The sequence below is a fragment of the Acomys minous genome (genome assembly GCF_964271855.1).
Source record: "Acomys minous genome assembly, chromosome: 13".
NCBI lineage: Eukaryota > Metazoa > Chordata > Mammalia > Rodentia > Muridae > Acomys > Acomys minous.
The window spans coordinates 101,571,349-101,586,298 of record NC_140495.1 but is presented as its reverse complement, the minus strand read 5'-3'; the positions used below and the strand labels follow the sequence as shown (position 1 = coordinate 101,586,298).

Genomic DNA, 14,950 nt, shown 5'->3' with positions numbered 1-14,950 from the left:
TACAACTGTTTGTGGCTAATGCCAGGTCTCCCACTCTCGCCTGGACTGACCCTAGACTCTGGGGGCTCACTCTCACTCTTTACACCCTTCCAAAAGTTCTCCAGAAGAAAATCAAGGGCCTGCACTCCAAAGCAGCTAGATGGGCGGCCCTCTCCAGCCTCGCGTCCTAGACTCCCCTCAGCGATGAAGGGTGTCCTCTCTGTGACAACACCGCATGGATGCTGCCTGAGCACCAGCATGGTGAACTCCAAAAGCTCCAGAGACAAGAACTTAAGAGGCGTCATGGCACAAGGCCACACATCCTTTCCTCTGGCTGGCCCCCTCTTGTGTCGGAGTCCAGGAACCCTGCTTTTCCAGCGCCTGTAATCCCCGCGCTCAGGGAGACAGAGGCAGGTGGATCTCTGTGAGTTTGAGGCCAGCCTGGTCTACAAAGTGAGTCCAGGACAGTCAAGGCTCCATAGAGAAACCCTGTCTCAAAAAAACAAAAGAAAACAAAACCAACCAACCAACCAACCAACCAACCAACCAAAGAAAACACAAGCAGGAGGATGCTATTAGTTGGCCCACGTATGCACTCTTTCTCTGACTGACTTTTCATTTCTACCTGCTGTGACCTGGGGGTGGCGGGAAGACGTCCCCCAACCCTTGTGTACCTTCCTTGCCCAGGAACTTCGAGGGATAATCTTTCAGCTTGTTTCCTAGTTTGGTAGTGTGTTAACTTTACATCTTCCATGAGAAACCCAGAGGCTACCTTAGGCCAGGTTGTCCTCAGATGCAAGGATGGGGTGGAGGAAAGGGAAGGGGGCGGGATGACATTTGAGCGGGACAGGCTGAGATTAGACACTGGTCAGAAAGGAGCCACAGGAACAAGCCTTCCATGCAAGGGTCTCTGTTCACAAGTCAGGCAAGTGGGGGGTAAGCACCCTATAACAGCTGCTCTGAACACCGTTGCCAGTACACCTCACTTCCCATCGAGGCTAGGTTGCTAGTGACTTTGCTATGAGAACTCAAATTTAGTTTGGTGCTCTCAAACAACCAGAGTCCAGCTTGGACCAGATGCAAAGTACTCTACGAGCTGAGAACTCTCAGGGGCCCCAGCAGATCCTGGAGACCAGCTGTGGGGCCAGACGCCTGCCTACGACCGAGAAAGCACTTGTTCGGTCTGTTTGTGAGGGCCCGCTGAGCACTCAGGCCACACGGAACCTGGCGCCTGCTCTCCCAGACGGCCGCACCTTTTCTCGTTGGATGTCACTCTTGATTTGGGAGATTTTGATCTTCAAGGCATCCAGTTCCTCATCCGGCACCAGAGGGATGTTGGGTAGCGCCTCCAATTCATCCACCATCTGGAAGCTGAGGTCCGTGAGCGGGATGTACCATTTACAGTCATATTGCTGGGTTTTGCTGGGGCAGAGAGGAGAGAGGCCATCAACAGACTGTTACTTCCCTTCGCTAACATCACTGACTTTGAGAATCGGGGAAGCCACAGGTCCGCAGCTGGGCCCTTTACCTGACTTAACACTCGGCATACGTTTCATGTAACAGGTCAGGCTGTGGTTGACAGCAGACACTGGCAGCCCTGGTTTTGACCAGGACAGGACTGAAGCTCAGAGCCGTAGAGTCTGAAAGGCTACGATCTACCTGTTATCACGTCACTTGACAGACAGGGAGTGGGGGGCCCCCCCTTCTGAGTGGATTAAGTTCATTTGCACAAGGTCAGTAGAAATGCTTAGGGGATCCTGCTGTGTTCTGGTCTGATCTAGCTTGACTGTCCTGGCTCCATTCCAACCTGGTGTATCCTAGGCAGATTGCTGGTGGTGGCAGTGAGGTGTGTGCGTGTGCATGCGCGTGCGCAAGTGAGCATTCTGGGCAATTTACTGGTGGAGACAGTGATGTCGGTACCCGTAAAACCTAGTTGGTGTCACAGCTCAGTAGGACAAAAGTAGAGATAGCACCTAGTGACTGGCTGCTGACAGGGGAACAGCTCTGGCTCCAGCTCTGCAGCCCCAGACATCGACTCTTTTAAGATGGTTTATGACGAGACAGGACCTTCCTCCAACAACACAGGAGTCATAACCCTGTCTGTCCCTCATGACAGGAGGCAGAGACAAGTCACTGGCCCCGCGACATCACACCTCCAGGTGGTTGGTGACAACCCTGACTTGGAGCCTCCCATCAAATGCAGATGGGGACAAGGTAAGGGGCGGTGGCGGTCGGGTCTGCCATGCTATTGTTCACGTCTGTCACAAACCCACCCCCTCCCAAAGCACTGTGGTGAGGGCACGGGCAACGTCACTCACCCTCCGCTTTGCTTCTTCAGCTTGGTGCACAGGAGCAGGTCGGTGAACAGGAAGATGTGGCGCAGCTTGCGGGCCCCCTCCACCAGCTCCACCATAAAGCTGTCCTTCAGCAGCTGCCGGTGCTGTGGGCAGAGTGTGGACAGGGGGCGCGAGTCAGGGTGGTGGACGTGGTGAGGAGGTGGGGTCCTGGACCCTATGGGCTCAGCAGGGGCAGGGAGACCTTCTAGAAACCTCTATCCCTTAGGGGATTTTCACCCTCTCTCCATTTACTTTCTAAACTGTTCTATTCATTTGTTTGTCCGCTAACAGATGCGGCTGCAGGCGTCTCTTAGGTTCAGCCAATTATTTGGGTTCCTCCTAGAAGCCCGGGCCACAGAAGAACACCAGAGAATGAGGGACATCGGCCAGTGCCTCTGAGGTCTTAGCCTGAGGTCAGCCACATAGAAGGGATGCCCCTGTCAAGTGACTGTTCCCAGGCACACACACAGTACTCTGGGGCCTGATTGGACAGCCCTTCAGTAGGGAGAGGATGGGCCCAGGAGTTGTTTGGAATGAGGCAGTGCCGGGGGGACACGGGCTGGGTCTGATGCTGAAGGCTTCAAGAAGCCGTGGGCCTATGTCTGGACCCCAGCTCCGACCTCTCTCTAGACACCTGTTGCCTAAGAACAAAGCCACAAAGCCAACAAAGAGAACAGGTGGCAGCATAGGATGTGTGTGACATGGGTGATAGGCGGGCAGGTCCTAGAACAAGAAAAAGAATATGAAGATAGGAGAAAAAATACCAAAAAAAAAAAAAAAAAAAAAAAAAAAAAAAAAAAAAAAAGAATATGAAGATAGCCTCTCGGCAGGTCTCGGAGCCTCCTGTACCTCAGCAGTCCATCTGAGAGCCAAGGGGCTCGGGGACAAGGGACAAGCCGCCTCACTAAGTACAGCGCAAGAAGTTGCTGAGTAGGCACAGTGAGGAGGCAAGTCATTAATTTATTCAAACGATGCCAGACACCTCATGTCGGTTTTAGGTGATGTGCCACACAAAGGACAGAGACAGGATGAGGCGCTGCTGTGAGCCACACCTGTGTCCAGTTCAAAAACAAGAAAAGGGCCCAGCAAGGCCATCCCCAAGGCAGCAGTGCAAGCAAGAGGTATATTCATTGGTCTTGGGACTTCACAAGCCAGGGGGTTGTGTGTGTGTGTGTGTGCAGGGGAGAGACCTGGCTTCAAGAGGGCTTTCCAGAGGGTGACTGCTCTCCATGCTGCCTGGGAAGGATCTGTAGGTCAGAGGGACACAACAAGGTGTCTAGCCAAGCCTGAGGCGCAGCTCCCGGTCCTGCTGAGGAGCAGGAGTGCTCCCTACCCCCATCAGAGTGGACTGGGAGCTGTAGAGCGCCTCGCTCCCCTGTGACTGCAGTTTCCGTCTCCATAAACTCTTACTTCCGCATAGACTGGTATCCATATGGGGAAGGCCAGGAAGGCCACCAACAAGCTAAGACTATGCCTCCCTCACTCTCACACGTAGTACCTCCGCAGGGCAGAAGGCTTTCTGGGTGACAGCAGCCACAGGATTCAAGAAACCGTGTGTATACATTTGCCTTTGGGGAGCCTAGCCTTTAACAGCTGAGCCATCTCCCCAGCCCAATAATGTGAACATCTGAAGAAATGTCTGAGTGGGGGCTGGAGGGCAGAGTCTACAGACTGGGCTATCAGATTTCTAGGCCTGTGGTGGGGATACAGGGAGTACTGGGACACCAACATCTACATAGCTGCTTCCTCAGGAAGGACACAGAAGTGGGTCCCCAGACCACAAGGTGGCACTCTTCTTTCTAAACAAGGTAACTGAACTTCTCGAAATAACCAGCAGAGGGCACCCCAAGCTCGGCCTAAAAGCCGTGGGTCAGTAACGTTCAAACGTTCACCTGGCATGGAATGCTTTCCCAATCTCATACAGGATTAAGAGATTCCAAGAGGCAGATTTAGCTTAGTCGGGGCGAGCACTTTTGCTCTCTCAACAGTTAATTAACACCCCTCTCCGGCTTTGTCACGGGGCCTTTCAGCAGTTCCCAGCCTGCCCCACACGCCTGGCCTCCCCTGTCAGTGAGAGCTATTCCAGGATTGTGTACGTCACTGGTCACTGCCTGGAACGCCAGAGCTTTTCCAGTGAGAAGCAGCCTTGGGATCTGGATTCTGAGCTCCAGGGCACGGGACAGTTCCACCCAAACAGAACACCCAGTGGCCAGGGAGGAGGGCCATTCCAGCCTTTGGGACAACAGGTGGGGTCCCACACGTAACAACAGCTCACCCAGGAAGGGAGGTCTGGAGTCAGAGAATCAAAGGGGTCAGAGGGTGAAAAGACAGCAAGGGGAAGAAAGAGAGAGGGCAGGTCCAGTCCCTATGAGATGAGGACTGTCCCAGGCCTGGAGGACAGAGTTCCAAGGCTGGCTTGGCCTGCTCTAGAGTTAAGATGGCTCTGAGGCCGGGCGTGGTGGTGCACGTCTTTAATCCCAGCACTCGGGAGGCAGAGGCAGGCGGATCGCTGTGAGTTCAAGGCCAGCCTGGTCTACAAAGTGAGTCCAGGACAGCCAAGGCTACGCAGAGAGACCCTGTCTCGAAGGAAAAAAAAAAAAAAAGATGGCTCTGAGGCTAGCTAGAAGCTCCACAGTGTGGGGAAGAGGCTAAAACAGTCTCACTTCTTCCATCCCCTATCTGCCCAGACCCCACTCCACCCCCACCCTGAGAAACAGCTACAGGGAAGGAGAGAGGTCCAGGGCAGACACACTCACTCCAGGGGGGAATTTGTGATAAGGAACTAGTGAGGTTAGGCAGTGAGTGGAGACCCAACAGTAACTGTACAAAGCCCCAAGGCTTTGTGGGTTGGATCTTTAACTAAGAAGCCGTCACCACCAATCGCCTCTGTGGCCTCTGCCACACCCTTCCTGGAAACCTGGCTCCCGTGTAGACTCTGGTCAGTCAGGTTTGGCTGGGCCAGTTCCCAAGGCATTAATGGGGAGTTCATTAGTCAGTCAGGAGACACCTCACTCAGGAGTGCTCGTCAGCCTGGTTATAGGCCTACAGTATAATACAGGCTCAGCAATGGCTCCTGATCCAGCCTGCCCTGATTCTCCAGGCGCACAGGCAAGGTCGAGGCGGAGCCAACCTCTGTTAACAGCCCCGACAGTGTGCTAAAAAATTAAATGAGGCCAGGCCAGAGCTGTTGACTCCAAGTCTCACCCAGTGCAAACCTCTCACACCCCACCCCTGCCCCAGGACAGAGCAGAAGGACAGAGAGCTCAGGACCTTGCTGGACCCAGGTCCAAAGATTCTGTAACTCAGAGGAGCCGTGCTGAAAGGGCGAGAGTGTGGACAGGAGGAAGTGGAGAGAGGTCATGTGATGTGTGCATCTTCCTGTGTGTGGCTGCTGGTGTTGGGGTCCTGGTTTCTACATGTGTACATGTCCCTGTGTGCTGGCAGGTGTTCCTAAGCATTTGTCTGTGTCCCTATGTTGTGAGGCAGTACAATGTAGGAAGATATGTGTGTATGCTTTGGGGGGATGGGGAGGGGAGAGGGGAGAGAGGAGAGAGGAGAGGGCGGAGGGGGCCACTGTCTGGGAAATAGCACCTGGAAGAGACACCACTGCTTTCTTAAGTAGCCAACATGACCAGGCACCCTGGATCCCCTCCCCGTCCACGCCTGTCCCCTGGCATCGCCTGGGAACCTGCCCACCAGGGCCTCCTTTAGGAAGACCAAATTTAGAAGCACATCGCTATGGGCTTAATGTATACACCCTCTTTCTCCTTGATGAGGCCTGTTTATTTCCTCTCTGTCTCTGTTCCTTTACACATCAAGCGGGGAGGAGGGTGTGGATGGGACACAGGCTGAACTACATAACTCAGTGACAAAATGCTTGTCTAGCATGTACAAGGCCCTGGGTTCCACGCTAGTGTCACAGATAGAAAAAGTGAAACTGGGAGGAAAAAGACCTGCTCGGCGGCCTTTAATTTTTCTTATTTATTTGAGGATTAAATGAAATAGTATACCCACGGGGCCTCCCATGGGCTCTTGGGTACCACTTGCTGAGGCTGTTGTTGGCGCTGAGGACTGAATCCAGGGCTCTTGTGTATTCTGACACTGTACTACACATAGGAGTTCTGAGCCCTCTGCTAGGGCTGTGTCACCTCTGCTCACCGCCCTCTCCTTAATACCTCCTGCAGATGGGCTTGACTTTCCCCAGCAGTAGTTATTCAACAACTGTGTGTGTGTGTGTGTGTGTGTGTGTTGGAATGGAGTCCAGGTTTCAAGCACGATGGGCCAAGTCCTCTCTCTACCTTAGCTCCCAACTCTTTTTAACCATCAGCAGGAAAGCCTAGTGTTCTCCACCTGCCGCTCCGCTGTCTCCAGGCCTCAGCCTTCACTGGCACTTTTCCCTCGGGTGCTATTCCTTCTTCTGGCACCCTCAGGGCCCATTGCCCGCCTTCCTCTGCAAGGGGCCTCTAGGATCCCAGGCAGAGAACGGGCAGCATCCCATACCCTCGCAGGCACCCTAACAAGCCCTAGCAGCACGCGGTGTAAAGCTCGTAGCAGACAGACAACAACCGCTCATTCGGAGGGAATTACCCAGCAGCGGGGACTCAGCTATCTAACTGGGAAGCAGACTCAGCTAAACCAGTGTGCACCCACCCACCAGCGCACAGGACTCAGGCCTGGAAGGAAAACAAGGCTGAGAGATCCTTTCTTGCAGAAGCTGAGGGTGTGTGTGTGTGTGTGGGGTGCCCCTACTCCCCACCCTGGGCAGCTCCCGCTCCACGTGGTTCCTGGTAATGTTGGGGTGAGGATTCTGGCCTGCCAGGGTAGCTGCTGGCCAACGCTCAGTTTGGAAACCACCTCTAACGCTGCCTAGACACTTCCAAAAAAGGGGCAGCTCTGGAGCCGGGAGACTTGGCTGAAAAGTAGTGAAGAGATCACAGCAAACTACAGACTAGGTGCTGCCCAGGGCTCACGTCGGGGGCGGGGGTGGGGTCTCTCCATAATGCCTGGATTCACCCCGCTGGGAGGCTTATAGGTTTGTTCCCTGGTTGGTGACATGAAGGGTGCCTGCCACCGTCTTCAACACAGAAGGCATCTCCAGGTCACCACTTCTGTTTCATACTATCTGTACGAGGTCACGCAACCCTTTCAGTTTCACCACGCCCCAGTGGAGGGGTCGCTGTCCTCAGAGAGCATGGATGCTCATGTCACAGGCAAGCACTGGGGGAGGGTCAACGCGGGGTTGGAAGGTTGCCCTTCTGGCACCATTCCTGCAGCATCAGCATCAAGTGCCGTGTCGTTGGAAGGATGCCAAGGAGGATGCTGAGGATCCAACACGTCTGGGGATCAGGGACACACAGGTATACCAGTTGTCTGTTATCTCGGCTTAGTCAGCTCTGAGGCACTAGGGGTGGTGCTGAATAAAGAGACGTGGGTCAGTAAACTTTCAGAGCCTCTATAGGAGTAGTCAGCTCTCCCCTATGGCAGCTGAGGTAGCACCGACTGACTCCTCTGCAGGTTGAGGCTCCAACTTTCATAAAACACCCTGCCCTAACACCTGAGACCTGTGGACTGATGTAGGTAAAAGGGTTTAGCCGCTAACTACCAGGTGACATCTCTTTATGGGACCCTAAACAGTAGGCAGGAATACAGGAGTAGACTTGGGCCCATATTTTTTTTTTAACTTTTTATTTTTTAAGATTTATTTATTTATTATTTATACAGCATGTGTGCCAGAAGAGGGCACCAGATCTCACTATAGATGGTTGTGAACCACCCTGTGGTTGCTGGGAATTGAACTCAGGACCTTTAGAAAAACAGACAGTGCTCTGAACCTCTGAGCCATCTCTCTAACCCGGACCTGGTCCCATATTAAGGACCAAGGGAAAAGGGGTCCAAGCCATTTGCTTCCTGGGTCAAGCGCTCAAAAACGGACAGTTGGCAAAAGAGAGAAAAAGGATCACATGGGATAGGTGACTTCAGCAGGCATCTAAATGATACATGAGATCTTGGCAGACACAGACCTGACACCCAGGCAGATACCATGGACTACTGATGGGGAACCCACAGGCTTTGCTTTTATCTGGTGGCCTTGAATGAGGACCAGATGAGACCTGCTTCCCAGGTCCTGTGGGTGCTGGATATTGAACAACCTGGTGGGAAACTGCTTCCCTCAACACTTTTCCCAAGAGGTTGCCAGCTAGAAACCCACTTCTGCCTTCAGTGGGCTTCGTGGTAACCGAGGAGCCGACACACACAGACAGAGATCTCTCATTTACTGCGTTTTCCGTAAGTCAGACTACTTTGAGGCCCCGGGAGGTGAGCTGTGGCCTATCCTACTGTAGAGCCTGAAAGGTCTAGAAGGGAGAAGCCATGAGTACTAGAAGCTCAGGGCAGCCCTCAGGATACTGGAATGGAGCCTGAGTTAGTTTTCTTCAGAGTCTGGACCGGTCTGGTGCATGGAACTGGAGGATAGCTCCCTCCCGGTCCCCAGCTCCTCCTGGGTCAAGCCCACAGAGAGAACCGTGACCAGGCACCTCATGCATAATTAAAGCCAATAGACCGTGGCTTAAGTACATACTTTCAGCTCAACGGGCAGAGCAGCAATTCCCAGAGAAGCGCACGGAGGACAAGAGCCAAGAGCGCCCTGCCTACCGCCACCCTGAAGGTCAGGAGAAAAGTCACCGCACCTGGCACCTGAGCCAGAAGAGGAGTAAGTGGTTCTCGGAGGCAACTGCGGTAGGTGGCGTGACCTTTCCAAGCCCTGCCTAAGCCTGATAGCTCCAGTCCGTGCACAGGACCCCAGAGACTACGGGGGCAGCCGTTCCCCTCCCTTTACCACCACCTCAGACGATGCTCAGGTGCTCATCTGAGCATGCTCATGTTACGTTCCCGCTCCTGGCCTTGCACCTCCACTGAACTCACCAGGTACCACCCAACTGGAAGGGTGCATGCTCAACAATGAGCTGGCCTTCTCCTTCAGAGCGTGGGGTGGGGGGAGGTAGGGGGGAGGGAACCACCACTGGTGGATGCCACAGCGAAAAGGAGGGGAATGAAGGTTCTGGGCTGAAGACATCAACTTCTTCAGGTAGACTCTTAGCACCAAACTATGATCCTTCTCTTCAAACCCTTACATCTAGTGGCCACAGGTTTCGAAGAAGAGAGCGCCAGGAGGAAGTGGCAGGTTCTAGGCAGACAAATATGCTATATCTTCCTGCTCACTGTTGCTTCAGGTGGGGACCGGAGCTGGTGGAGTGTGAGGAACCCGGGGAGATACGTCCCAGGCATAACGTGACAGAAACAGAAAAACAAAGAGATGCCTGAACGCAGGACAGTGACAGAGGCTGATGTGGCCATGGCAGTACAGGCTCACCTTTCCAACTTGACCCCAATGCCTTGCATATGCGTAAGATTATGCTGTACCTAACAGGGTCATGAATTCCCCAGGGACAACACATGCCCTGTGCTGCTCTCAGCCACCTGCTAAGGAATCACAAGTGGCTCTCTCTCTCTCTCTCTCTCTCTCTCTCTCTCTCTCTCTCTCTGTGCCTGAGATTGAAGTGGCTCTGCATCCCCACCCCCCGCTCCCCCAGCCAAGCTCACCTCTCCCTTTTTCACTGTCATGGACTGCCGGCGGGGTGTGATCTCCTCGTTGATGCTGGACAGGAAGTTCTGTGAGATGCGGAGGGCGTCCTGCAGCAGGGAATGGTCGGGATGGCTGGAGGGAGTGTGCTTTAGCAAGTCCTGCCCCGGGATGGGAAGAGCAGAGTTAGTCAGAGTAGGACTGGCACAGTCACACTGAGTGCAACTCAGAGCTGCAGGCCCATTGCTCTCAAAGCTCTTAGGGGGAACGAACACCACCCCAGGAGGAGGCCCTGGTCCCAATGGCATAGCCACATGGCCAATAAGGAGGAGTTTCTGGCCCCTGGTATTAACATTTGGGGCTAAACAAATGCTTTGTTATAGTGGAATGAAAAGGATGGTCGTGTGCAGCACAGGGCATTTACCACCACTGCGGGCCTGCGCGTGCACGAGATGCTCATAGCATCCTCTTATCTTAACCCTCGATGACAAAATGTCTCTGGACATTGGTGATGGCATCCTTTAGGGCAGAAGAGACCACAGCCCAGAATTCCTGGCCTATATAAAGTTAGGAGAAAGCCCTGGTTCTTCCAGGCTCTCCTTCCTTCAGATGACAGCCTCAGTCCTTCTTCCTAACTAGACAGAAATATCAATAATTTGTACACCACAAGGGCAATTTTGTTCCTGGCCCATGGTGAGCAGCTCCCTCATTCAGAGAAACAAAACACCTTCTACTCCTTACAAAGAGAGCCCTGGAGAGATGTGTAGGTCCACCTGTCCTTCCACCATCCCTAGGCAGCTCTGTTTTCTCTGCCAAGACATGCATGCCTGATTATCTGGACCAATCGCAGCCACAGGCAGATGGCAGTATCTCAGAGAGTCAAAGGGATGGGCTACCTGGCCAGAGCCTCTGAACTACGCCACTATTTAAGAATCCTAGGATCGTCAAGAAAGAAAGGCTTCATGAAGGGTTGCCTAGACCAGGATAGCTCATAGGCATACCTGTGAGGGAATTATCTTGTTTATATGGGAAGATCTGTCCACCGTGGACGGCGCCATTCCCTAGTCAGGGCTGATGAACTGTGTAACTGTGGGGGAGAGCCTGCTGTTCACATCATGCTCGCATTCACCCTGTCTCTGCTCTTGACTGTGGCCGTGACTGGCTGCTTCAAGAACTGTCACCCTGATGGCTCCTGCCCACAGAGCTCAGAGGTTCCAGATTCCTCTGGAACCCGAGTTACAGGTGATGGTGAGTCATCCAACTTGGGTACTGAGAATCAAACTTATAGCCCTCTGGAAGAGCAGTGCACATTCGTAACTGCTGAGCCATCTCTCCAGCCCCGCCCAGAGACTCAAGCAGAGCATGATTATGAACAATAAAGCTGGGTTTGGCAGCATATGTGCCTGTAAGCCCAGAACTTCAGAATCTGAGGCAGAGAAGACATGAGTTCAAGGTCAGCTTAGGCTACAGAATGAAACCCTGCTGCACAATGGAATACTATACAGCTTTAAAAAAAACCCAAAAACCAAAAACCAAGGCAAAGCTGCCTGGGCCAAAATGAAACAATAATCTCCATATATGTTATTAACAGGAAAAAAGTGGCATGAACACTTACATTGTGACACTTTCTGAGTAATTAAAAAAGAAGATGCTCACCCACATTGGCTCATATACAAGCCCTGTAGTAGGGACTCATTAGTGGGAGGGGACAAGAAAAAGGAAACACCATGAGTTCTCATGAATTGGCTGTACATTAAAAAAAAAAATCTACCTGGAGTTTGTAAACGCAGGGTTTCCCTGGAGCAAGACTGGTATTGTTTCTATTTTTTGATTTTGTGTCTCAGTATAGAAAGCCCCAGGGAGCGAGAAGTTACACCTTACCCAGCAAGGCTGGGAGGCAACACCAGCTTACCACCTCAACCCTGCCTGTTTTCCACGAGACCTCGGCTCACATACTTCACTGACATGCAATGCTCCCACTTACAGACCCCTGCCCATGTGAGACAGGACAATGCCTCCCTGTCTGTCCCAGAGGGGGCACCTGGAGATACTGCTTCTATCCCCCAGCAACCTCCGGGGGATCCTGCATTTGCAATAAAAGTGTGTAGCGACGGAACAGCTGGGTATAACGGAAAGGCAGGCAGAAGACCAGCATTAACCTCAGCTGGGTATAGCAGAGAGGCGGGCACAAGACCAGCATTAACCTCAGCTGGGTATTAGCAGAGAGGCAGGCAGAAGACCAGCATTAACCTCGAGACAGAAGAGCCAACTGAAGGCGCCTTCCCTAGCCCTTCCCTCACCCCTAGTTCCCTCTCCCTAGGGAGAGGAGGACCCGGGCAGTGCTCTCCAATGGGACTCACGTGAAGGACTAGCGTGCTCCTCGTCACCCGGTCCACAGGTTTGTAGAGCAGAGCTGTGGAGAGACAGGGAGGGGGAGATATGATCGCACTTGGAGAAAACAAAATGTTGCACAAAGTAGACTAATACCTACAAAAGAGACGATACAATCCTCCCTTCAGGGCTGGTGGAGACAATGGGATGACATTCTTTTTTTGTTCTGTTTCGTTGGTTTTCCGAGACAGGGTCTCTCTGTGTAGCCTTGGCTGTCCTGGACTCACTTTGCAGACCAGGCTGGCCTTGAACTCACAGGGATCCGCCTGCCTCTGCCTCCTGAGTGCTGGGATTTAAAGGCGTGCACGACCACACCTGCCTGGCTGAGATGGCATTCTTAAAAGGTATTCTAAGGGGGTTGTAGAATGATGGCTCAGCAGTTAAGAGTGCAATGCTGCTCTTCCAGAGGAGCCGGGTTCGGTTCTCAACACCTACACTGGGACGCTCACAACCACGTGTGACTCCGGTTTCAGGAGATTTGATATGCACGTTCTCCCTCAATACACACACATACACACACACACACACACAGTTTGTTTTGTTTTTCAAGACAGGGTTTCTCTGTGTAGCCTTGGCTGTCCTGGACTCTCTCTGTAGACCAGGCTGGCCTCAAACTCACAGAAACCTGCCTGCCTCTGCCTCCCGAGTGCTATAATTAAAGGCGTGTGCCACCACCACCCAGCCCCTTAATGTAGTTTTAAAGACATAGATTAATTGATTTTGTGTGTGCCTACACACACATGTGCAGTGGAGAGCAGGCACAAGCGTCCATGTGTGGAATTTGGAGGGTGACTTTTGAGAATCGGCTCTCTCCTTATACCACGTGGGTCACAGGGAGCCAACTCAGGTCATCAGGCTTGGAACCAAGCACCTCTAGCCAGAGCCCCACAACGAGCTTGGCAGCCGGTGGCACCCGACAACTCTTACAATGCTTTCCTACGGTCATGGTTAGTGACAGACTTGTCTTGACCTCATCCTTTCTGCCATGCCATGACCAAAATCGGTCTGTGTTCCTCCTCCCTCTCTCTACTCGACATCTAGAAGGGGGAAGATGACAGGTGAGACCCAGCGAGGTGTAGTGTCTGTCTTTGCAGCAACGCCCCCCCCCCCATTGGAAGTGACCGGCCGCCCACCACAAAGGCACATAGAAACTTCTGAGAGAGGACTCACTTTCCAGAGAATTCTTGGTGGTCGAGTCCTTGCCGTCCTTGTTGCTTCTGGCTCTCAGGTTCTGAGGAGAGAAGAGCACGTGCTCAGGTAGAAAGGCAGAAGAAGCAGCTTGGACACAGCCTGAACAGGAAGCTTAGGCTCCCCACCCCCCACAGAGAACCCCAAGTGTAGCAAGTGCCAGGGAGCACTCTGAACAGGAAGCTTAGGCTCCCCACTCCCCACAGAGAACCCCAAGTATAGCAAGTGCCAGGGAGCACTCTGAACAGGAAGCTTAGGCTCCCCCCACAGAGGACCCCAAGTGTAGCAAGTGCCAGGGAGCACTCTGAACAGGAAGCTTAGGCTCCCCACCCCCTACAGAGAACCCCAAGTATAGCAAGTGCCAGGGAGCACTCTGAACAGGAAGCTTAGGCTCCCCACTCCCCACAGAGAACCCCAAGTGTAGCAAGTGCCAGGGAGCACTCTGAACAGGAAGCTTAGGCTCCCCACTCCCCACAGAGAACCCCAAGTGTAGCAAGTGCCAGGGAACATTCTGAACAGGAAGCTTAGGCTCCCCCCATAGAGAACCCAAAGTGTAGCAAGTGCCAGGGAGCACTCTGAACAGGAAGCTTAGGCTCCTCACTCCCCACAGAGAACCCCAAGTGTAGCAAGTGCCAGGGAACACTCTGAGACACCGAATGGAAACATGAGTTGAGCAAATGACCTGTGAACAAGATGGGCATGGAGGATGCCCCAGACCAGTGGTTCTGAACCTGTGGGTTGTGACCCCTTTGGAGGTTGAATGACCCTTTCACAGGTGTCGCCTAAGACCACTGGAAAACAGATCTTTACATTATGATTCATAACAGTATCAAAATGACAGTTATGAAGCAGCAATGATATGATTTTATGGCTGGAGTCGAGGGGTGGGGGGTCACCGCACCACGAGGAACTGAATTAAGGGGTTGCAGCACTAGGAAGGTTGAGAACCACTGCCTTAGGTGGCTCCTCAGGACAAGGTTCCTCAGCCTCAGCACCTCGGGCACTCAGGGCTCAGAAATCCCTTGTCCTGGGTGTTTGCCCCATGTGGATGCCCTAAGCAACATCCCTGGTCTCCTGCCAAATGCTCCTTTGGGGACAAAATCATCCATCCATAGATAAGGGCCTCTGGGAGCAGTTTAACAGCATTCAAGGTACTGGCCACTCAGAACAGCCCTCACTCCCCTGTGGTGACGGCCAGTGCAGGGGAGGGCAAAGAGGGAGGATGGGGGTCTGGTGGGGGGAAGCCTTGGGTAGCAGGGGCGGGCATCACGAGATAGTAAATCTGCTTTACTGTTAGAGGGTCTTGTGGGTGTAAATGCACCGAACATACTGGCTATAGCGTGTGAATGAACTGCCTTATTACAAAATGAAGCGCACACAAAACCAAACCAAACCAAAACAAACCCCCAAACAAACAAACAAACAAAATGAGGTCCAACGACTAAAATCAAGGACTGTTCATGGGATGACATCAAAG

The 14,950-nt window shown here is 52.9% G+C and overlaps 1 protein-coding gene across 1 annotated transcript in view; it reads right to left on the bottom strand.

Moving 5' to 3' along the window:
* The window catches only part of BCR (BCR activator of RhoGEF and GTPase), a 130,677-nt gene that overhangs the window by 31,084 nt on the left and 84,643 nt on the right, over positions 1-14,950 (bottom strand). The window contains exons 6-10 of the mRNA XM_084754694.1: positions 13,456-13,516; positions 12,255-12,307; positions 9,915-10,055; positions 2,298-2,419; positions 1,233-1,401 (exon numbers count right to left, since the gene is read on the bottom strand). Of these exons, the coding sequence (XP_084610820.1) occupies positions 1,233-1,401; positions 2,298-2,419; positions 9,915-10,055; positions 12,255-12,307; positions 13,456-13,516 (546 nt within the window). The remainder of the gene's footprint in view (positions 1-1,232; positions 1,402-2,297; positions 2,420-9,914; positions 10,056-12,254; positions 12,308-13,455; positions 13,517-14,950) is intronic.